The 22,967-nt window shown below is 56.8% G+C and overlaps 1 protein-coding gene across 1 annotated transcript in view; it reads right to left on the minus strand.

Moving 5' to 3' along the window:
• ZC3H3 (zinc finger CCCH-type containing 3) overlaps positions 1–22,967 on the minus strand; it is a 118,245-nt gene that overhangs the window by 92,453 nt on the left and 2,825 nt on the right. The window contains exons 2-4 of the mRNA XM_003819449.5: positions 13,142–14,155; positions 9,773–11,090; positions 8,034–8,230 (exon numbers count right to left, since the gene is read on the minus strand). Coding sequence (XP_003819497.4) covers positions 8,034–8,230; positions 9,773–11,090; positions 13,142–13,571 — 1,945 coding nt within the window. The 5' untranslated portion in view covers positions 13,572–14,155. The remainder of the gene's footprint in view (positions 1–8,033; positions 8,231–9,772; positions 11,091–13,141; positions 14,156–22,967) is intronic.

Here is a 22,967-nt window from a genome sequence, read left to right on the forward strand (position 1 = left end):
GCGCAGGGCAGGGGAGCCATCTTGTTTCCGACCACAGCGCTCCAGCTCCCCACAAGGCTGGGACCCAGACCCAGCCAACTCACAACAGAAGCCAGGCGGCACTGCCGAGGCGCTGTGGGGCCAGCGGCCACGCCTCGGCCAGGCAGCGACAGACACCCTCCACGGTCAAGCTTCCGTCCTCAGGCTCTGTGCAGCAGGTCAGGGCTCCACCCATGCCTCACATTCCATCCACGGCCAGCCTCCCAGGGAGATCGCCAGGCTCAGAAAGGCCTCCCAGCAGCCTGGCACAGGAGGTTACGGCGAGGATGGCACAGAAACCAGCCCCTCTGCGGGAGGCCGGGGATCGAGGCTGGTGGCACTCGGCCCACTTGCTCACTGAGCCTCCGAGTGCTGCTGCTGACCTTCACCGGCCTGCACGTCTCAAAGGGGCAGGACAGCGTCGGGGCAGGGAGCCCTGTGTGGCTTTTCCTCCTGGTGGGCAGCCCTCTGCCAGGCCCTCACCCCTCGGTTGCCCGCTAAGCATGGTGACTGCCCCGCCTTCCTGCCCATGGCCTGCCCATGGGGCCTCCTGAGGGAGCGAGGCCCTCCCTTCTGCCCAGGTCCAGTCCTCTGGGAGGGGGGGCGCCTCACCCACACCAGGAGCTGCCGCAGCCTGAGGCTCACGTGCACGCAGGGCAGCCAGGGTGCTCCCCACAGCATCTTCTTAACAGGCAGGACGGACAATAAGCCGGCAATTCCTGCAATACAAAACACGAGGCAGGAGGAAGGAATGCCCATGGTGGCGGGGCGGCTGGCACGCGATCTTAGAGGAGCTGGCCTGGCAGAATGGACCACGGCCCACCTCACAGACTCCCGAATGAGGGGAGCAAACTGTGCACACCTAAGGGTGGGGGACGGGCCTGGCCAGAGGTTGGGCCTGGTTGGAGCAAGCCGGGCCTTCGAGGTGGGGCAGGGCCAGTCGAGAGAAAGCGGTTGGGTTTTTCCCATGCACTGGAATCCACAGGCTGCGCTGGTCACCGGGAGAAGCCGCTGGGGACAGAGGGGCAGAGGGGTAGGGGGCCATCACACTCCCAAGCTGGTGCCTGCTCAGTGACACCCCCATAAGCATCTGTGGCCAAACAGTGCAAAGCCACAGCACGGGCTGGGTGCAGAATCCACCCAGGCCTCTGATGCCAGGGCTGCGTGGCAAACCACCCCCTCTCCAAGGCACCGGGAGGCAACACAGAAAGGATCATGTGCACAGGGAGGACCCAAGGACACAGGAGGGCCCCAGGTACCTCGGAGGACTCAGAGAGGTCACATGAACAGCCGTCAAGGCAGGCCCTTCTGAGACCGAGCAGTCAGGAGGCAGCGTTCGAGGAAATGTCGCACCACAGTCGGGGGGAGACCCCACACAGGACTGGGCGGGCGGCCAGGGCTCTGGGGAGGCTGCCTTTGGCTTCACCAGGGCTAGAGGGTGAGACCCAGTATCCAGAGAGCGCCGTGTGCCTGAGGGACCCCAGCCTCTCAGGTCCCACCTGGGTCCTGCTCTGGGGCTGGGGGAAGCCACAACCACCTGGTGGCAGGGAGGGGCCGAGGGCCAACAGCTCACACAGGCTCTCCCTAAGCACTTCCTCAGAGAAACTCGGACTCAGGGAATGGGCATCCAGGCCCCAAAAGAGTCACCCAGGCAGGACAGCCCTGGCACCTAGTGACACCAGCCAGAGGTGGGTCCAAGACCCACGCCTGCCCTTTCTGCCAGTGAGCTGGGGTGAGTGGAGACTCCACTTCTCATCTGCGAATGCTGACAGCAGTTCCTCCACACCCAGGGGCGGGCACGGCAGACTGAGGGACGGGTAGGAATCGCCCTCCGTGTGTACAGCAAGCTCTGGGCCAGAGGCAGATGCCCGGCCTGGCTCCTTTCAAAGCCTGGGCAGCCGGCAGGCCTCGACCCAGCCTGGTTGTCCACACGAGACCACCACGCAAGCCAGGCCCTTTCTGTCCACCACAGGTGTGCCCAGGACCTGCCAGGCCCGCACCCTCCACCAGCACACTGGCGACAAGTCTGGGAAGGCGGCTGCTTCCCAGGCAGGGCCCTGGGCTCATTCCAGGCCATGGGGGAAGGGGGCAGGACACCGGCATGCATCCACCATCCTGGGTGGGTGAAGCAGAGAGGGCCCTCCCACTCCAGCAGATGACGACACCACTGCCTACCCACCTACCACGACTTTTCCCTGGCGTAAAATAGCAGACGTTTCCATGTGGCTGGTAGGAGTCCCATCACCTCCTGCCACCAAGAAGCTCCCCAGCCTGGGCACATGGTGGTGGGTGGGAGAGCTGGCCCTCACTCCTGGCCTGGCCTGGAGTGTACAGCCTGGACAGCATCCCTCTGCACAGGCCGGCCAGGCTTAGGGAGTCATGCCTGTCATCTCAGGGTGGCCGAGCACAGCGACGGGCCCCAGGAGGATGTACCACGAAGCTGGCCCCACTTCCCCCGCACCACAGTGAGAGCCTGGCCACAGTGCTCAGCCGTGTGTAGTGTAAACACTGTACTCGAGAACACGAATTGCCACAGTTATGTGAGTGGCAAACAGGACACCATTTTTCAGACTCCGAAAAGGTTTTCATCTCTTCCGCCCAAATGCCCCTTCTAGCATCGGTCCACCAGAGACAGATCAACCCAGGCAGGTCTCTACTGCAGCCTCCAGCAAACGTTACTCGCCCAGGCCACCCTTCTGGGGCTGTCTTCTATCTCCTTTTTTTTTTTTTTTTTTTTTTTTGAGACAGGGTCTCATTCTGTCACCCAGGCTGCAGTGCAGTGGTGCGATCATGGCTCACTAGAGCCTCAACCTCCCAGACCTCAGCAATCCTCTCACCTCAGCCTCCCGAGTAGCTGGCACTACAGGCGTGTGCCACCACGCCCGGCTAATTCTCGCGTTTTTTGTAGAGATGGGGTTTTGCCACGTTGCCCAGGCTGGTCTTGAGCTCCTGGGTTCAAGTAATCACCCGCCTCAGCCTCCCAAAGTGTTGGGATTCCAGGCATGAGCCTCGGCGCCCGGCCAGTGTCTCACATCCTCATCCCCCAGCTGCCAACAGACCCATCCCCAGGAGAAAAGGGAAGGAAGAAACGGAAGGCAAGGGGCACACTGACAGCAGAGGGAGAGACCCCCAGGAATCCCCTGCCCCGCCCCCAGCCGAGGTCTGACTCCAGGCCCAGAGGACTTCGGAGGGCCGGGAGAGGCAGGGAGGGGAGGAGAGGCACCTCTTCAGTCAGGCTGAAACCTTCCAAACAGTCTCAGTCCCCAGGCGTGAGCGGCCACAGTGCTGCTGAACAATGCACTTTTGAATTCAATTAAAGCGATTATCTGTTGTGCCAAATAAATTGTGTACAGCATATATCCTGCGGCACTTTACACCTCCAGGCTCATTATTCCCTAACTGTTTCCTCCTGTTTATGCCTCTCAAATTAAATTGCTGATAATATGCGCCAAAATAAAAAATGAACGCACCTTGTCCCAAGAAAATTGATTCTCCCTCTTCCTGAACTGGCAATGGCCAGGTTTTATATACTCTGTTCTTGGTGATGATTAGTAATTCAATTTTCTTTTTATTAGCGCCCTTATCTGCTGAGCAATATAGTGGCAGGCCTGACCTCTTTCGCACGGGTAAATGTTTAAAATCTTTTCCCTGATTAATTTTGCCAGTTAAGAAAAAGAGGAGAAATGGCCCGGCTCTTAGCCATCACAATGAATAAAGCTTAATGTTGATTGTGATGGAATTTCTAATGCCAGGGAAATTGATTGAACGCGGCAATTACGCTGCAATAGTAACTCAGGGGAGATGGGATCGCTTTCTCCTGGCCGTAGCCTTTTGGTTATTTAAAATAATCCAATTTGCAAGGATAATTATGTATTAGCGTTTTATCTGCCACTTGAAATGAACAGGGGAGTTTCGATACTGGCCCAGCATTAGCAGGTTATTGCTGCAAATTACTTGGTATCTGCTTTCTTTCACATAAAAAGGAAATTAGGCGATCAATTACCAAAAAAGGGTGGACGGAGGCGATAGGAGGGGCAAGCATGCCCTCTGCTGGCCACTGGGCCGCACGGCAAGGCTGAAGTGCGGCGGGGAAGGGAGGCGGCAGCAGGGCTGCCTGGCAGCTTTCAGAAGCCCCTGTCCCTGGTGCATAAGTCCACAGGGCAGTCGTCCCCAGCTGGACACTGGGACACTGCCGTCTCCTTGAAGAGGAGAGGTGGAGCTAGAACTAAGCTTTTGCTGGGCAGAAAATGGGGAAAGAAAACTCCAAACAGCCAAATGAAGGAGCAGTCCCACCTGGCTGCCCCATCCACAGCCCACACGACCCCAGCATCCAGGAACGAACACCCCGGCCGATGGAGGCCTTGGCCACCCAGGAGGGCTGAAGGAGGGCCTGGGAAGGGCTCACTGGCTCACCAGAGCGCTGCAGCGTTCAACGAAACAAAGCTGGCCCTGCCCAGAAGCCCACTGGCCAAGGCAGAGGACAGGCAGGCCTCAGTTCTTAGGCAGGCAGGCATGGAGACAGTGGGCCTTGCAGGAGGGCACCTGCGGGAGCCACTCAACAGCTTCCTGGGCCCCAGCCTCCCATCTCCTCAGCAGACGCCCTGGCCACGCCCACCTCCCCTGCGGCCAGCTTGGAGTCTCACGGTGGCTGTCTCTGGGGTCAGCCGCCTGAGTGACCAGGCCAGGATGCAGGCTCAGCCTCTCACCTCCGCGCACATCTCCACGGGCTCCCTGCCTGCTTGAGAGCCTGCGGACTCCGCTCCTTGGCCTGGCGTCAGTGGCCTCACGCACAGGCCCTCCCGACTCTGCCCACTCAGGCCTGCCAGACACCCCGGGGCCCTGGACACGCCCCTCCCAGGGTCCTCCCCTGTCCCTCCCTGGCTTCCCAACGTAACCAGAACCAACCCCCCGTTCCCTCCTGTGGCCTACAAGACCCTTTCCCAGGACCCGGTCCCTCTGCCCCGTTGGCTGCATCCCCTCCAAGCCACACTCCCAGATGGTGAACTGGCCCCGCAGCCTCCTTGTGCTCCAGAACACAGTAAGCTCGTTCCCACCTCCACGTCGGCCTCAGAGCTGAGCCCTATTCGCTCCTCTCTGCTCAGGTCACCTCCTCAGAGAAGCCCTCCCACTCGCCAACCACCTCTCTGCAGCTGGCCCTGTGCTCTCCCCCTGCCTGTTCCTCAGAAGGCATTTTCCACCCAGGAGCACCTTCCTGGCTGATGTACAAGCACTCCAGTGGCTGCCTGTCTCCACCACTGGAAGGCGGCTCCAGCCTCATCATCTCTTCACCTTCACTGCAGTATCCCCAGGAGCCGGCAGGCTGCCAGGCACAGTGACTCAACCGCGCTTGCCAGTTGGGCCAGTGGTGGGCAAGTGAGTGGGACGCCTTCCCCACCCCTTCCTCAGACAGGACCCTCTCCTCTCACTCCATGCAGCCGCCACGCTGGTCTTTTTTTTTTTTTTTTTTTTTTTTTTTTTTGAGACAAAATGTCACTCTGTCGCCCAGGCTGGAGTACAATGGCACGATCTAACCTCTGCCTCCTGGGTTCAAGTGATTCTCCTGCCTCAGCCTCCTGAGTAGATGGGATTACAGGCGCTCGCCACCACACCCAGCTAATTTTTGTATTTGTAGTAGAGACGGGGTTTTGCCATGTTGCCAAGGCTGGTCTTGAACTCCTGACCTCAGGTGATCCACCCGCCTCGGCCTCCCAGTGTGCTGGGATTACAGGCATGAGCCACCACGCCCAGCCTCACGTTGGTCTTTAACTATGAGTTTGGCTGGGCACAGTGGCTCACACCTGTAATCCCAGCACTTTAAGAGACTAAGGCAGGAGGATCACTTGAGCCCAGAAGTTCAAGACCAGCCTAGGCAACAAAGCAAGACCCTGTCCCTACAAAAAAATTAAAAATTAGCCAGGCACAGTGACATGCCCCTGTAGTCCCAGCTATTCAGCAGGGTCACTTGAGCCCAGGAGGTTGAGGCTGCAATGAGCTGTGACTGCACCACTGTACTCCGGCCTGGGAGGGAAGCAGGGCCCTATTTCTAAAAACATTAAAAAAAAAAAAAAAAAACGATGAAGTGAGGCAGGACCGCAGCAGCCCCTCAGCTGTGCACTCCGAAATGGTCAGCCGGTGAAGCTGGTGGCCTCCCAAACCCACTCTTCCTGGCAGGAGTCCGGGGGGCGCCGAGCAAGGCCCCACCAGCAGGAAGCAACCTCCCCCATCCCCTGCCTATGCCCCACTCTACTAGAGGCCTGAAGAGGGAGCAGGCCAGGTGAGCAGGGCTGAACCTGCACCCAGTGGGGAGCCTCTCACCCCAACCACCACGCCATCTGCAAGCCTTGGCCTCCTAGGGCTCAGCAGACCCTGCTGGCCTCCCAGAGCTGGACACCTCCCCAACCCCTCTTCCCCAAGTGACCAGGGGATACCGCCAACTGTCCAAGCCACCCCTACCATCCACTCCCAGACAAGCCCACGACCTAACCGCCATCCGGCCACCTCACTGTGGCCACCAGGGACCGCATGGGTCTCTGCTTGCTCCCTGTCACCAGGATGAAATCCACATGTCCTGGCGTGCAGCAGGTGTCGGCTAACGGGGTACAGCCGACCAGCGCCCCCAGCCCCACTTCCTCCCACCCCACTGTGCTGCAACACCCGGCTGCATCGCCCCATTCAGCCCTCCACCTGGGACCCAACGCCCTGCCCTCCCGCAGCAGGCCCCACACGGCTCTTGGGTCTGCCCAGGCCCAGCTCCTTCCAGAGCCGTCTGAAGCCTCCCTAGATGACAGTACGCTTGGCTGGGTTTCTTTTTTTTTTGAGACAGAGTCTCGTTCTGTCGCCCAGACTGGAATGCAATGGAACGATCTCGGCTCACTGCAACCTCCCAGGCTCAAGCAATTCTCCTCCCTCAGCCTCCCGAGTAGCTGGGATTACAGGCATGTGCCACCATGCCCAGCTAATTTTTGTATTTTTGGTAAAGATGGGGTTTTGCCATGTTGCCCAGGCTGGTCTTGAACTCCTGGCCTCAAGTGATCTTCCCACCTTGGCCTCCCAAAGAGCTGGGATTACAGCCATGAGCAACCGCGCCCAGCCTTGGCTAGATTTCTGAGCACCGGTTCCCAGTCGGAGTGCCCAGGTCCAAGCCTGCTCAATCCCCAACACCCCACCTTCTCCAGATGTCACAGACACGAGCTCGGGAAATCACTGCCCTAACGCGCCCAGCAGAGCCCCAGAGTCGCACAGGACCAGGTGCACAAAGACGAACGTGGCTCCACGCTGACCCCCACGGTGTCTGGGGGGTGCCACACCCAAGGGCTCTAGACCCTCACCACATACCCCCAACCACGTGCCCGCCTGCAGGCCGCTCCCCCAGTGTGTCCTGGCAAACATCACCGCAGTGGGGGTCAACCTCAAAGGCGCTACGCCCCACAATCTGCAGGCCGGGGCCTTCCCAGGCCACCACAGGGGCTCTCAGGGGCTCAAGACCAGTTCTCTCCAGGCGTGACTGGGCACACTTAGAGTGGTACAGCAGGAGACCAGACCAATTCTTTCAGGCCACTCAAAAAACTCACACAGTACCATGTGACACTCAGAAAGGGCAGGGCAGGTAGACCTGCAGCCCCAGCCAGCTGAGCACAGAAGGGCCCTGGAGGAGGCAGAGGCCTGGGGGTGCCCAGCGCAGCACAAGCGAGGGCTTCACCCCTGCTTAAGGGCTCAGCAGCCGCCGCCCTCTTCTCCCTCAGGAGGGACACAGCTGGGTCCATACCAAGGGACACACAGAAGAGGCCACAGCACCTGCCCAGCAGCACATCCCACACCCAGACTGCAGGGCGCAGCATCTGGGCCCTATCCTCTATCTGCCAGCCCACCACCACCCACTGTCTGCCAGGCAGTGCCCTCCCAGCCAGGGCCTCTACCAGCATGAGGCAGGGAAGGTGCCCATGGCTCCTAACAGGCCAGCATATCCCGTCAGGCAGGCCCAGCCCCAGTGCCCAGCGCCCCTGCTCCCAGCATACCTTCCTTGGTGGGGAGGTGGGCCCGGCTCGGTGGCAGGCGACATAGTCGGTGCGTGGTGACCTGTACCAGGCCCTTGTTGGGGGTCTTCTTCAGGACAGGGCTGCTCTTCCCCCTGAGGGCCTGTCTCCGCCGGAGGCTGAGGTGGCTCTTGGCGGTGGTGGCAGGTGAGGTGCTGCTTTTCTTGTCTCCAGGAAGGCTGTGGAGACAAAATACAGGCAGCTCTCAACAAGCCCTGGGGGTTCTGCCCACCCACCCTTCCTCACCAGGACCCGAGGAGCGTGGGAGCAGCTCCTGAAGGCCAGGACCAGGCCTCAGCGGGTCCTTTCTGGACCCTGCCTCCCTCAACCCATGGCGGCCCTGCCCACCCTCCACAGCCAGGCTGAGGCGGCAGGCTTGGATCCACAATCCCAGATGACCCCAGAACCAGGGCAGGCTGCCATGCTCCCAGGGAGAGCAGAGGGGCCTCAGTGCTCCGTCCCCACCCGCATGTCCACCCCCTCCCCATCTGCCCAGGAAAAAGGAGCCTCTACATGGGGCAAAGAGAAGGGCCGACATCCCTGAGGAGAGCGGCCACCGGCCCCAAGTGGCCTGCCAAGCCCCTCAGTAAGGGGGCAGCTTCTCCACGCTCCCTCTCCACACTTCCTGGACAGAGGGAGCTGCCAGCATGGTTTAGAGCAGAGTTGCCACCGAGAAACAGCCAGGAGCGGGAGCCGGGTGCCCATGCGCCTCAACACGGCACCTATCTGGGGGACGAGGGCCAGAGAGAATGAGCTACACGAGCCAGCAACCTAGACCAGACGGCAGGGCGCCACTGTGTCTGATGACGAAGGCAGGACCTCCGCCCTCTGCCCAGCAGGTGCAGCCACCACCTTAGCTGCCAACCTCATGGAGTCCCTGAGCCCAGACCAAGCACTGTGCCATGACACCATCTCTGAGTCTCATCACAAGTCCGCAAGGGTGGAGGCCGGGAGAGATGTGCGCCAAGCAAGTGAGTGACTCTGCCTGGCTGCCTGGCCAAGGGGGCTGGGACCTAACACCAATCTGCTCGCCCTGGGACCAAAGGCCAACTGCAGCCTCAACACTCCGCGAGGGAGGCCACAAAGCCAGGAATGCCTAAGGAGGCTCCCGCCTACCAGCAGCCCCCGGCCCCTGCCCACTCAGCCCAGCTGGAGCAGCCCTCAGCCTGAGGGCCAGCAAAGGCCAGGCCTCCTGGAGCCCAAGCCCTAGACACGGGGCATGCAGGAAAGACCAGGCACCCCTGGCAGGGCCCAGAGCTCTGGTCCACCTCCCAGCACAGACCCGTGGCCGGCAGGTCCAGGCCAGGGGCAGACACACTGCTCTCTGTCCCACCATCCCCCTGGGGACACATGGACCCTGGACTGGTCCCTGGGAGCTACTCCCCCTGCGCCTGGCCTGGCACAAAGCCTTCCCTCTGTGAACCCTGTGCAACTGGAACGGAAGCTGCCCCCAGCGAGCTGCTTGTCTCTCACTGGCAGGAGAAAGGATGGGCTGGCCAGCAGTGTGAGGGACGGGAAACCTGTCCCCTAAGTCTATGCCGGCCAGGGCCCCGGCCCCAGGCAAGCCCAAACCACCACAGCAGCACTTCCTGCCTCATTTCTTGCTGGAAATGTGAACGCAACTGCAGGCAAAGCTCCGAGCTCAGCAGATCCATTAGGGGTGCCAAACAAACCCTCCTCACAGCCCCTCACACTCTACTGCAGCCGGCCGGGATGCCCACCTTGTGCTGCCGCGTCTCCGGATGATCTTGGTGCGGCTCTTCACTTTGTAAGCCGAGAGCGGGGTCTCCCCAGAGAGGGGCTTCAAGCCACTGTGTCCTACTGCTGGTCTGTCCCCCGACGGGGACCTAGACAGGACTGGGGAGAGCTGGGAGGCATGGTCCTTGCTGCCGGCCTCCGACTGCCAACGGAAGGAGGAAGAGGAGGAGGCAGAGGGGCTGGAGGCCTTCCACTTGTACTTGCTGGGGGCAGACCCTGGCTTGGAGGACGTGGCTGGCTTCCTGGGCTTGGGCTCTGGGTCAGCTATGAGCTGCGGCTTCTCCACCTTGTTTGCCATGCCAGCAGAGGCCTTGCACACATTCTCTGCAGCCACTCTGGGACTGAGGGCCCTCCGAGCAGCCCGGGGACTCTTCGCGGAGGCAGCCACCCATTTGTAGTTGTTTTTCCGGAACTTGTTAGTTCGACAGGTCACAACCGGCGAGGCCTCCCGGGCCTGCCTGGGTCCTGAGGCCGGTCTGGCGGGGCCCCCCACTGAGCCAGACGGAACTGGCTGATCTGTGTGGCCAGCATCTACTCTCCTGTCCCCAAGGAGCTGTGGAGCACAGCTGGCCACGGAATGAGAACCCAGCTTCCGGCCCAGGGCCACGCCAGTGCGTGGGGGCAGAGCGGAGGATGGGAAGCTCGCCTTGACGGCAATCACGCTCTCACTGACTGTCCGGCGGGGCTCCCGGGGGCTGTCGCCCACACTGCCCACTGACTTCACCATCCTGGGCTTACCAGGCTCCTTCTGGCAGACCAGAAGAGGATCTTCCACACTGCAGGTCCCCCTGGCTCTTGTTGGCCTCGAGGGCTGCAGCTGTCCCCGAGGGGGCTCACCTTCACCTTCCCGGGGCCTTTGGTCACTCCAGGGGTTGTCCTCATATTCTTCCAAAGAGCCCCGCTGGGCCCCTGAGGCACTGGCAGAGCCAGACTTTGATGGCGGTTTAACTTTGATGACCACGTTCTGACCCTGACTGAACTGGACCTGTCTCTCAAGGACATGCTGCTGCGGGACAGGAGCCTGGCCCCCCCGGGCCCCGTGCAGCGGCCGCACAGCATGGTCGGCAGGAGGGTCTGAGGGTCCCGGGGGCCGATTCACGAGGGAGTATTTCTTGCGCCACGAAGGCCCATGGTGGGAAGAGTAGCCCCTCCGGCTTGGACGAGGGTAGCGGGCACTAAAGGCTCTGCCACTGTGGTAAGTGGGTGGCTGCCACCCAGAAGCTGCTGGGGTACCAGGGGCCGGGGCATTGCCGTGGAGGGTTTTGTAGTCATCAATCAGACCTGAGAAGACAGAACCACAGGCCCAGTTAGCCAGAGGGTAACCACGATAATCATGACTACCCTGGAAGGGCATCAGCTGGCAAGATACCCCCAGATCCCATCTCACTTCTGAGCCCCTGCCAGTTTCAGGAGGTGCAGCCCCCAGAGCCTGGGACTCACTGACAACTCAGCCCGCATTACCTGGGCCTGTCGCTTCTATGAGCCTTTTCTCCATCAGCTCCACTTCAGTCCTACTTCTGCCTGCTTCACACAGAAATGAACCGTGTGGTGTAACAAGCCTTATTTGCTGGTCTACTGAGTCCACAGTCATTTGCTGAGACGTGTCACTCAGTCTGAAGAAAATCGCAATGATCCCCTCTGCACTGTTTGAATCAGAGGGGACAAGTGGCCGCACAGGCCCTCTGGCTTGCCTACAGATGGAAAGGAGTCACTCCACTGAGCGTAACAGAACTGACACTCTCGAGGACCCCACGCCTGACAAGAGGAAAAAATACTAGGAGCAGAGGCCATTGCTCTGCCAGATTCATAGTCTTCCCTGCAGAATAGGAGACAGCAATGGGCTAGAGTCCTACTGCAGTGAACTGACACAACCACAGGACTTTCCAAATAAGTCCCTGGATAGCTACCCCGGTGCAGGAGGGCCAGGAACACAGGCAAGGGCGGCAGCAGCCAGCCTCCCAGTTATCAGCATTTCCCCACCACAGGCCCTGCCCCCAGGGGCACAGAAAGCCACGTCCAGACATGTTGACGCCCCAGAGCAGGTGTGATGGGAGCTCAAGAAGTGTCCCCAAGTGGGAGGCAGCCCACCTGGCCTCTTATCCATACACACTTTCCCAATCCTTAAGTCTTCCCTTTGTGAGAGTAAAAGCAAAAAGGATTTTTAATTTTTAAAGTTTTTTTTGTTTGGTTGGTTTTGGCTTTTTATTTGAGATGTGGTTTTTCTCTGTTGCCCAGGCTGGAGTGCAGTGCCCAATCACGGCTCACTGCAGCCGGGACCTCCAGGGCACAAGCAAACCTTCCACCTCTGAGTAGCTGGGACTACAGGCGCAAGCCACCACGCCCATCTCACTTTTTAAAATTTTTCTGTAGAGACGGGCTCTCGTCATGTTGCCCAGGATGGTCTCAAACTCCCGGGCTCAAGCCATCCTCCTGCCATAGCCTCCCAAAGTGCTGGGATTACAGGTGTGGGCCACTGCGTCCGAACATGGATTTTCTTTTTAAGTTTAGAAAGACCAATTTGGGTTTTTTAATGTTTAAGTGTGGAAGCTGAAGCCTGTTCAGTCTGCGCCTGGAATGGCAAGGGGAGTGTGACTGTTCGGAGAAAAGGGGCATCAAAACCGGGCGTCGAGGCTGGGAGCGGTGGCTCATGCCTGTAATCCCAGCACTTTGGGAGGCCGAGGCGGGTGAATCACCTGAGGTCGGGAGTTAGAGACCATCCTGGCCAACATGGTGAAACCCCGTCTCTACTCAAAATACAAAAATTAGCCAGGCGTTCTGGCGCCTACCTGTAATCCCACGTACTCCGGAGGCTGAGGCAGGAGAATCACTCGAACCCAGGATGAGGAGATTGCAGTGAGCCGTGATCGCGTCACCGCACCCCAGCCTGGGTGACAGAGCAAGACTCTGTCTCAAAAAAACCGGGCGTCAAGGAAGGAACCCGCGTGCGCCCTTAGCCTGCTCTGCCGAAATGAGCCATGAACTAGTCCCAGCCCCGCAGTGGGGCGCGGGGAGAGAGACTGGGCGCCGGGGGACGCGACAGCCCGTGGTGGTGGGGAGGGCCGCCGCCCCCCGCAGGTTACTAAGCGACGGCCCTGCCTCCACCCTCTGCAGCCCCAGCAGGGCCGGCACCACTCCCTCGACAAAGCTGGAGCCGGGGACTGACCTGGGCCCTGAGCCGGCCCACAAGTCCTGGCGGACCCTACCGTCCCCCACCCCAGCCGCCACCCAGAACACGCGGGCGGTGAGCGACCCCTTCGACAAGGGGGCAGGGGACCCGCCGCGCGGTGAGGGGGAAAGAAGGGGACTCGCGTCCCGGCCCCGGCCGGACCTACCCTGCAGTAGGCGGATCTGCCGCCGTAATATCTCCTTTTCCTCCATCTCCCGAGTCCGCGACGGCCAGCCAGGCCCCCACGACGTCATCGCTACGCGACCTTTTTCCCGCGGGCGGGGCGGAGCGGGCCAGGGCGGAGCTGCCAGGAGTAGGCCCGGATGTCTGCCGACCGCCGAGGACTCGCCGTCGCCCTGACAACGGCAGCGGAGAGGCAGAGCCGCGCACGCGCAGAGCGAGGTGGGGACGTCACTAGTGAGCGCCGGGAAGTGGCCTGGTAACGGCTGGGAAGGGACTGCTTGGGCTCTGGGAGGCCGCGCGGGCCCAGCTTGTGCAGTCCGGAATCGCGTCCCCCTGGGAGACTTGGCGAGGGGCGAGACCTGGGGCCCACCCAGCCCATACCGCAGTTCCTTCCCACAGTCCCTGCGTTTCATTTCGCCCCAGTTGAGTGTTGGGGGGGGGGTCTACGCGGGGACCCATGGGAGAAGGGCCAGTTAACAATTACTCTTGACCCAGGAGGGTCTGTGAAACCTCTTACTGTGGCCAGAGAAGACATCGGAGAGCAAGGTTCCCTGGATAGACATGTTGAACCTCTGAAAACATGAAAGTTTTTTAGTTCGTCATTGGAAACGTACAAGTGTAAACCTCTGTGCGCTGTTGGTGGGAATGTAAATGGCGCAGCACCGCAGAAAACTATGGAGATTCCACAAAAGGTTAAAAGTAGAACTACCGGATATGAGGGCGATCTGGCTGCGACACCTATCATCCCATTGATCGCCAGGGTTGATTCGGCTGATCTGGCTGGCTAGGCGGGTGTCCCCTTCCTTCCTCACTGCTTCATGTGCGTCCCTCCCGAAGCTGCAGCTCAGTCGAAGAGAACGACCATACCCAATAGAGGAGCTGGGCTTCCCTGGTAGAACCTCCAAACAAGCTCTCAAGGTCCATTTGTAGGAGAAGGTAGGGTAGTCAAGATTCCAGACACATCCAAATGAGGCGCTGCATGTGGCAATCTGCCTTTCTAGGAGAAAACAAAAATGGAACTACGGTATGATCCAGCAACCCTACTTCTGGCTATATTCCCAAAAGAATGGAAATCAGAGACTCAAACATATTTGTGCCCCCATGTTCACTGCAGCATTTTTCCCAATAGCCAAAAGACGGAAACAACCCAAGTGTCCACGGGTGGATGGAAGGATAAACAAAATGTGATCCATACAAACAATGAAATATTTTTCAGCCTTAAAATGGAAGGAAATTCGACCGGGCGCGGTGGCTCACGCCTGTAATCCTAGCACTTTGGGAGGCTGAGGCGGGCGGATCACGAGGTCAGGAGTTTTGAGACAAGCGTGGTCAACATGGTGAAACCCCGTCTCTGCTAAAAATACAAAAAATTAGCCAGGTGTGGTGGCGCGCACCTGTGGTCCCAGCTACTCAGGAGGCTGAGGCAGAAGAATCGCTTGAACCCAGGGGGTGGAGGTTGCAATGAGCCAAGATCAAGCCACTGCACTCCAGCCTGGGCGACAGAGCTAGACTTTGCCTCAAAAAAAAAATAAAAGGAAAAAAAGAAGGAAATTCTAACACAGGATACACCATGGATAAACCTTGAAAACACTGTGCTTTGTAAAATAAGCCAGTCACTAAAAGACAAATCTTGTGTGATTCCAGTTCCATGAAGTATCTAGAATACAGATTCCTAGAGACAGAAGGTAGATTAGAGGTTCAGTGGCTGGGATAAGGAGGAATGGAGAAATGTTGCTTAATGGGTGTAGGCTTTCTGTTTGGAGTGATGAAAAAGTTTTGGAAGTAGTGGTGATGGTTACACAAAATTATGACGGTAATAATGCCACTGAATTGTACACGTTAAAATGGCTAGGCTGGGCTGGGCGCAGTGGCTTATGCCTGTAATCCCAGCACTTTGGGAGGACGAGGCGGGCGGATCACAAGGTCAGGAGATCGAGACCATCCTGGCTAACATGGTGAAACCCCGCCGCTACTAAAAATACAAAAATTAGCTGGGCATTGTGGTGGGTGCCTGTAGTCCCAGTTACTCGGGAGGCTGAGACAGGAGACTGGGGGAGCAAGACCCTTTTTTTTTTTTTTTTTGAGACTGCAAAGCCCTTCTTAAGGTTCTGTACCAGCACTTTGGGAGGCCGAGGTGGGTGGATCACCTGAGGTCAGGAGTTAGAGACCAGCCTGACCAACATGGTGAAACCCTGTCTCTATTAAAAATACAAAAATTAGCTGGATGTGGTGGGGGGGCGCCTGTAATCCCAGCTACTCAGGAGGCTGAGGCAGGAGAATCACTTGAACCCGGGAAGCCGAGGTTGCACTGAGCCAAGATCGCACCATTGCACTCCAGCCTGGGCGACGAGTGAAACTGTATCTCAAAATAAATAAATAAATAAATAAATTTCTTCAGGCTGAAGAGGATACAATATGGAGACTCAGATCTACAAGAAGAAAGAGTATAGGAAATGAGAAGTGTGTTAGGAAATGAAAATGTTTTCTCTTTTCTCTAAAACAAGTAGCTGCAGCAAAAATAAGATACCAAGGTTTCTAACATATGTAGACGTGAGACACATGGCAACAGTGACGCAGAGGACTCCCGTGCATGGTGCTTCTGAGGAGACACCTGTGCACGCAGGTAAGGACGCAGTCCACAGCCTCCACCCAGCCCGCCTCTGTCCTGCTCCCAAGGCCAGCACTAGCGAGGCTAGTGTCACTCCACCTCACATACAGTGATGGGCACTGTGAGGGCTTCTCTAGCGGCAGCAGCAAAGGCAGCTTGCTGGCTGGAGAGGGCTGGCTCCCCGAGCAGAAGGGTGAATGAATGGAGGCTGGGAAGTCCAGGCAGTAGAACAGGCTGACTCAGGCCATGGGAGCCCCAGCCAGGAGTCCCACGTAGCCCAGATGGATCTAGGAGAGGCGGAATCCATGTGAAACCATCTTTGCTTCCTGCTGCCTTGCAGACCCCATCCAAGCGCCACCCAGTCCTGTCTATCCTCCCTCCTCATCCTCCTCCTCTCCCGTTGCAACTCTCCCAGCTGAACACTTGGCTAGAGTTTCTGCCTCTCTCCCTCCAGGCAGCCTGCGAGTGGCCTGGAGACAAGCCCATGGGTGACTCTGGAGTGACCTATGTGCCAGGACATGGGTGACCATGAGAGGACTCTGAGAATGAATGGGATGAAATTTCCCACCATGGGGCTTGATGAGCCGTTGTGCAGTGGACTAGCCCTGTCTCGTTTCCCTTGAGACTCTTGTGACCACTACCTTGTGACAGCCGGGACTGGCCTGCCGGACCATGACCAGCACATGCAGAGCACTGAGAACGGAATGTTTGCACCCCCACATGCTAAATTCATCTGTTGAAATCCAAACCGTCAATCTGATAGAATGAGGAAGTGGGGCCTCTGGAAGGTGGTTAGGTCATGAGAGTGGAGCCCTCGTGAATGGGACTAGTGCCCTATAAGAAGCAGACAGGACGGGCGCGATGGCTCACGCCTGTAATCCCAGCACTTTGGGAGGCCGAAGCAGGTGGATCATGAGGTCAGGAGTTTGAGACCAGCCTGACCAACATGGTGAAACCTCATCTCTACTAAAAATACAAAAATATTAGCCGGGTGTGGTGGCACACACCTATAATCCCAGCTACTCAGGAGACTGAGGCAGGAGAATTGCCTGAACCCGGGAGGCAGAGGTTGCAGTGAGCCGAGATCACGCCATTGCACTCCAGCCTGGGCAACAGGGGCAAAACTCCATCTCAAAAAAAAACAAAAATAAAACAAAACAAAAAAAAACAGAGGCCGGGCGCAGTGACTCAGCCTGTAATCCCAGCACTTTGGGAGGCCAAGGTGGGTGGATCACGAGGTCAGGAGTTCGAAACTAGCCTGGCCAACGTAGTGAAACACTGTCTCTACTAAAAATACAAAAATTAGCCAGATATGGTGGCACGCACCTTTAGTCCCAGCTACTCGAGAGGCTGAGGCAGAAGAATCGCTTGAACCCAGGAGGCGGAGGTTGCAGTGAGCTGAGATGGTGCCACTGCACTCCAGCCTGGGTGACAGAGCAAGACTCTGTCTCAAAAAAAAAAAAAAAAAAAAAGCAAGACATTGAGACATTGTGGCCGGGCGCAGTGGCTTACACCTGTATGTAATCCCAGCACTTTGGGGGGCCCAAGGCAGGTGGATCACCTGAGGTCAGGGGTTCAAGACCAGCCTGGCCAACATGCTGAAACCCCGTCTCTACTCAAAATATAAAAATTAGCCAGGCATGTTGGCACATGCCTGTAGTCCCAGCTATTTGGGAGACTGAGGCAGGAGAATCACTTGAACCCAGGAAGTGGAGCTTGCAGTGAGCCGAGATCATGCCATTGCACTCCAGCCTGGGCGACAGAGCAAGACTCTGTCTCAAAAAAAAAAAAAAAAAATTGCCGGGCATGGTGGCGGGTGCCTGTAATCCCAGCTACTCGTGAGGCTGAGGCAGGAGAATCACTTGAACCAGGGAGGCAGAGGTTGTAGTGAGCTGAGATCATGCCACTGCACTCCAGCCTGGGTGACAGGGCGGATTTCTATCTCAAAAAAAACAGCAGCAGCCAGAGACTACCTCTCTTTTTTCTCCACTGTTAGATGTGAGTTCTAAATTTCTTTTCAAAGAATCAATATGTCAATATGTTCAGTTCGTTGCCTCCTACTTTTAAACTTAACTTCCTCATAAAGCAACCTTTTTCGATCACCTGCTCCACCCTGACTCATTCCAGTTACCTGCTCTGTCATAACCATTTTTCCCGCCAAACCACTCACCCCATCACTCTCTTTAAATCAGCCAATCGGAATTATTTAGCCTGTGCGGTCTAACCCTAGCTAATAGGGGAACAACACAGCAACAGGGGCCACTTGCGTCAGGGATAAGAACCCCTTCCCCTCCCATGTCCAGGTGTGTGCTCACCATTGCTCCATCTGTAAGGGTGCACCCTTCTATAGAAGTATCTTGCCTTGGTGAGAATTAAAAGGAAAATGTTATATTCGAGTGCTAGTTCTTTTGCAGCACTGAAACTTTATATATAACATCCACCATGTGATAACACAGCAAGATAACAGCTGGGCCAGGAACGGTGGCTCATGCCTGGAATCCCAGCACTTTGGGAGATCCAGACAGGCAGATCACTTGAGCCCAGGAGTTCAAGACCAGCCTGGGTAACCTAGTGAAACCCTGTCTCTACAACAAAATACCAAAAATCAGCTGGGCATGGTGGTACGTGCCTGTAGTCCCAGCTACTAGTGAGGCAGAGATGGGAGGAGTGGTTGAGCTCAGGAGGTTGAGGCTGCAGTGAGCTACGATCACACCACTGCACTCCAGCCTGGGCAACTGAGCAAGATCCTGTCTCAGAAAAAGAAAGCGAGAGAGAAAGAGAAAGAGAAAGAAAGGAAAGAAAGGAAGACAGCTGACTGTGTGTCTGTGTGTCACAGGGCAAATCCCCAAATGGGGGCTCAGCCCGGGAGGCCACCTGGGTTCTTGGCTTCACATAGGAAATAATTTTTTTTTTTTGAGACAGAATTTTGCCCTTGTTGCCCAGGCTGGAGTGCAGTGGTGCAATCCCGGCTTACTGCAACCTCTGCCTCCTGGGTTCAAGTGATTCTCCTGCCTCAGCCTCCAGAGTAGCTGGGACTACAGGCGCACGCTACCACGCCTGGCTAGTTTGTGTGTTTTTAGTAGAGACAGGGTTTCACCATGTTGGCCAAGATGTTCTTGATCTTCTGACCTTATGATCCGCCTGCCTTGGCCTCCCAAAGTGCTGGGGTTACAGGTGTGAGCCACCGCACCCGGCCACAGGAGAGAACTTAAGAGCATGCCGGTAGACGAAAATGAAAGCAAGTTTATCAAGAAAGTAAAGGAAGGCCAGGCGCGGTGGTTCACGCCTGTAATCCCGGCACTTTGGGAGGCCAAGATGGGCGGATCACGAGGTCAAGAGATCGAGACCAGCCTGGCTAACATGGTGAAACCCCGTCTCTACTAAGAATACAAAAATTAGCCGGGCGTGGTGGCAGGCGCCTGTATTCCCAGCTACTTGGGAGGCTGAGGCAGGAGAATGGCGTGAACCCAGGAGGCGGAGGTTGCAGTGAGCCAAGATTGGTGCCACTGCACTCCAGCCTGGGCAACAAAGCGAGACTCCGACTCAAAAAGATAAATAAATAAATGAATAAAAACAGGAAAGGAATAAATGGGTGGCTATCGATAGCAGAGTAGCAGTGTGGGCTGCTTGACTGACCCTTGTTAACGATCATTTCTTCATTATGTGCTAAACCAGCAGTGGATTACTCATGAGTTTTCCAGGAAAGGGGTGGGGAGTTCCTGGAACGGATTGTCCTCCCCCTTTCAGACCACATAGAGTAACTTGCGGAAGATACTGGCGTTTGTAAACCGTCATGGTGCCGGCGGGAATTTCCTGTAGTATGCTAACGTGTTGCAATGAGGGCACAGTGAGCCGTGAGGATGAACAGAGGTCGCTTTCATCACCATCTCAGTGTTGGAATGAAACCACCACTTCTCCTGTTGTCCTTCCCAGCTTCTCCCCCACCTCCCCTTTTCCCTAGTTTATAAGACAGGAGAAAAGGGAGAAAGCAAAAAGTTGGAAAGAAACAGAAGTAAGATAAATAGCTAGACGACCTTGGTGCCACCACCTGGCCCTGGTAGTTAAAATAATAATAATAACATTAGGCCGGGTGTGGTGGCTCACGCCTGTAATCCCAGCACTTTGGGAGGCCGAGGCGGGCAGATCACGGGGTCAGGAGATTGAGACCATCCTGGCTAACACGGTGAAACCCCGTCTCTACTAAAAATACAAAAATTAGCCGGGCGTGGTGGCGGGCGCCTGTAGTCCCAGCTACTCCGGAGGCTGAGGCAGGAGAATGGTGTGAACCCAGGAGGCGGAGCTTGCAGTGAGCCAAGATCACGCCACTGCACTCCAGCCTGGGTGACAGAGCGAGACTCCGTCTCAAAAAATAATAATAATAATAATATTAACCCCTGACCAAAACTACTGGTGTTACCTGTAAATTCCAGACATTGTATGAGAAAGCACTGTGAAACTTTTTGTTCTGTGAGCTGATGTATGTAGCCCCCAGTCACGTTCCTCACACTTAACTTGAGCTATCATGACCCTTTCCCGGGGACCCCTTAGAGTTGTAAGCTCTTAAAAGGGCTAGGAATTTCTTGTTCAGGGAGCTCGCCTCTTAAGACATGAGTCTGCTGACGCTCCCAGCCTAATAAAAACCTCTTCCTTCTTTAATCCGGTGTCTGGGTTGTTTTGACTGCGGCTCGTCCTGCTACAGTATTGATGGGTTTTGACTGGCTTCTTTACCGCAACCCGCTTTATCAGTGGGCTCTTTGTGACCTGTATCTTGTGAAACAAGTCGTGCTGAACTCCCATCTCATGGAAACCAGGAAGTGGACCTCACCAACAACCCAGCCAAGCTGGCACTTTGCTCTCAGACTTTCAGCCTTCAGAATTATGAGAAATTTCACTATCTAAGCCACTGATTCTTTTTTTTTTGAGATGGAGTTTTGCTCTCATCACCCAGACTGGAGTGCAATGGCGTGATCTCAGCTCACTCAACCTCTGCCTCCGGGTTCAAGTGATTTTTGTGCCTCAGCCTCTTGAGTAGCTGGGACTACAGGCACCTGCCACCACGCCTGGCTAATTTTTTTTTTTTGAGACGGAGTCTCGCTCTGTCGCCCAGGCTGGAGTGCAGTGGTGCGATCTTGGCTCACTGCAAGCTCCGCCTCCCGGGTTCAAGCCATTCTCCTGCCTCAGCCTCCCAAGTAGCTGGGACTACAGGCAACCGCCACCACACCCGGCTAATTTTTGTATTTTTAGTAGAGACAGGGTTTCACCGTGTTAGCGAGGATGGTCTCAATCCCCTGACCTTGTGACCCGCCCACCTCAGCCTCCCAAAGTGCTGGGATTACAGGCATCAGCCACCGCACCCGGCCCAACGCCTGGCTAATTTTTGTAGTTTTAGTAGAGATGGTTTCACCATGTTGGCCAGGCTAGTGTCGAACTCCTGACCTCAGGTGATTCACCTGCCTCAACCTCCCAAAGTGCTGGTAGTACAGGCATGAGCCACCATGCCCGGCCATAAGCCACCAATTCTGTGGTGATTTTCACAGCAGCTTGAGCTGAGTGAGACTCCAGTTTCCTACCACTGACCCTCCTGCCAACAGTTATCTGCCCAACATGTTGGCCGACTGTCTCTTGCCCGCCAGTGAACCCAGATGGCACCACAGGGACCAGAGTTGAGCCATCTTAGGCGAACACAGCCTAAATTACCAACTCCCATAACTATCAGCAAATCAGTGGATGTGGTTTTAAGCCACCACATTTTAGGGTGCTTTGTGACACAGCAAAAACTGATGTATTCTTGGGTAGTAGGGTGGTGGGAGAGGCCCAGCCACTTGCTGAGACAGGGCAAGGTGTGTGAGTTTGTTTTCTGGGGTTGTGAAACTGTAAATGGGATGTGAGCACTGTCAGAGTCAACTTGCTAAAACTGGTCCCCGCAGTTACGCTGAAAGCTCTGGCACGTGTGAAACTGGCAAACGTGAAAACAACCCACCTTGGCGGGAAGCAGAGTCACCTAAACCGCCTGCTGTGCACACCGGTGTTCGGAAGGGCAGCGCACTGCACATCCTGGCCAGGCTGCTTCGTGGCCGTCTCTCCCACCGGGGTCTGCAGGTGCTGGCCGCCCACTGTTCCTGGGCGTCTCCTTCCTTCTCGTGGAGCCCCTTCCCATAGCGCTGCCCAGTGTGGGTCTGAGTGGGGTGGGATTCCCATCAGACTTCAGTAAACAGATGAACCCCGAGAGTAAGCCATCACTGTTGTCTGTTGCGGTGGACTTCTCCCCTCCTTCCCCACGGGAGATTTTTCTCTGTCCCCATCCCACCTCCCTCTGCTCTCCTCCCCTCCCCAACACCCAGCTTCCAGCTCTTTTCTTATGCAGGGGCTTACTCTGCACCAGAGCCTAAGCAGCCTTCTTCCCTCTGGGTCCGCAAGCTGCCCTGCGCCTGCCCAACACCCCCCCAGGGGTGCCCTGGGCCTCAAAGCACCCCACTTCTCTCCAGCCCAACCTCAGAAGGCTGCCCCAAGCACTAGCCTCTGTTGGGGAAGGGAGGACTAATAAGACGCAGTGTAGCCATGCTAAACACACTTTTATCAGGGGACATGCGCAGAATGTCAGGCCTTTTGTGGGCTTGTTATGTACCCCATGCCCCCCAATACCACTCCCTGGACCCCACCACCCCTCCCCACCCCTAACCCCATCTCATTGCCCTGCAAAAGTCCCTGCCTCTCCCCTCCAGTGACCCAGCCACACCCACCCCGGGGGTGTGGCCCTGGAGCCCTGACCCCTCCAGCCACCTTCCATGCCAGGTGGGGGTTCTGCATGCAGCCAGGCCCCAGGCCCTCATGATAGTGGCAGGAGACAGACAAATGCCTACGCAGATAGGAGTGGGTCCCTGGTGGAGCCCCACCTCCAAGCCAAAGACAGCCTGAAAGCCAAGCTACAAGTTAAATCCTCAGACCGGATTGAGAACCTGTCTTCCTGTCTGGCGTGCTTTCCTCTAATTTGTCCCCACCCTTCACCTATTTTACATATACCTACCCTACCGAATTGGCTTTCTACATCATCATGCCCACCTTTCAGTGGTGCCTTTGCTTTAGCCTCTCTTTGAATGCCCACAAACCAATCAGCATGCCCTCCCCTGTTCTGAGCCCATAAAAGCCCAGGACTCAGCCACATTGGGAGAGAAACCGCCCCAGCATCATCCCCTCCACTGAC

The sequence above is a fragment of the Pan paniscus genome, chromosome 7 (genome assembly GCF_029289425.2).
Source record: "Pan paniscus chromosome 7, NHGRI_mPanPan1-v2.0_pri, whole genome shotgun sequence".
Taxonomy (NCBI): Eukaryota; Metazoa; Chordata; class Mammalia; order Primates; family Hominidae; genus Pan; species Pan paniscus.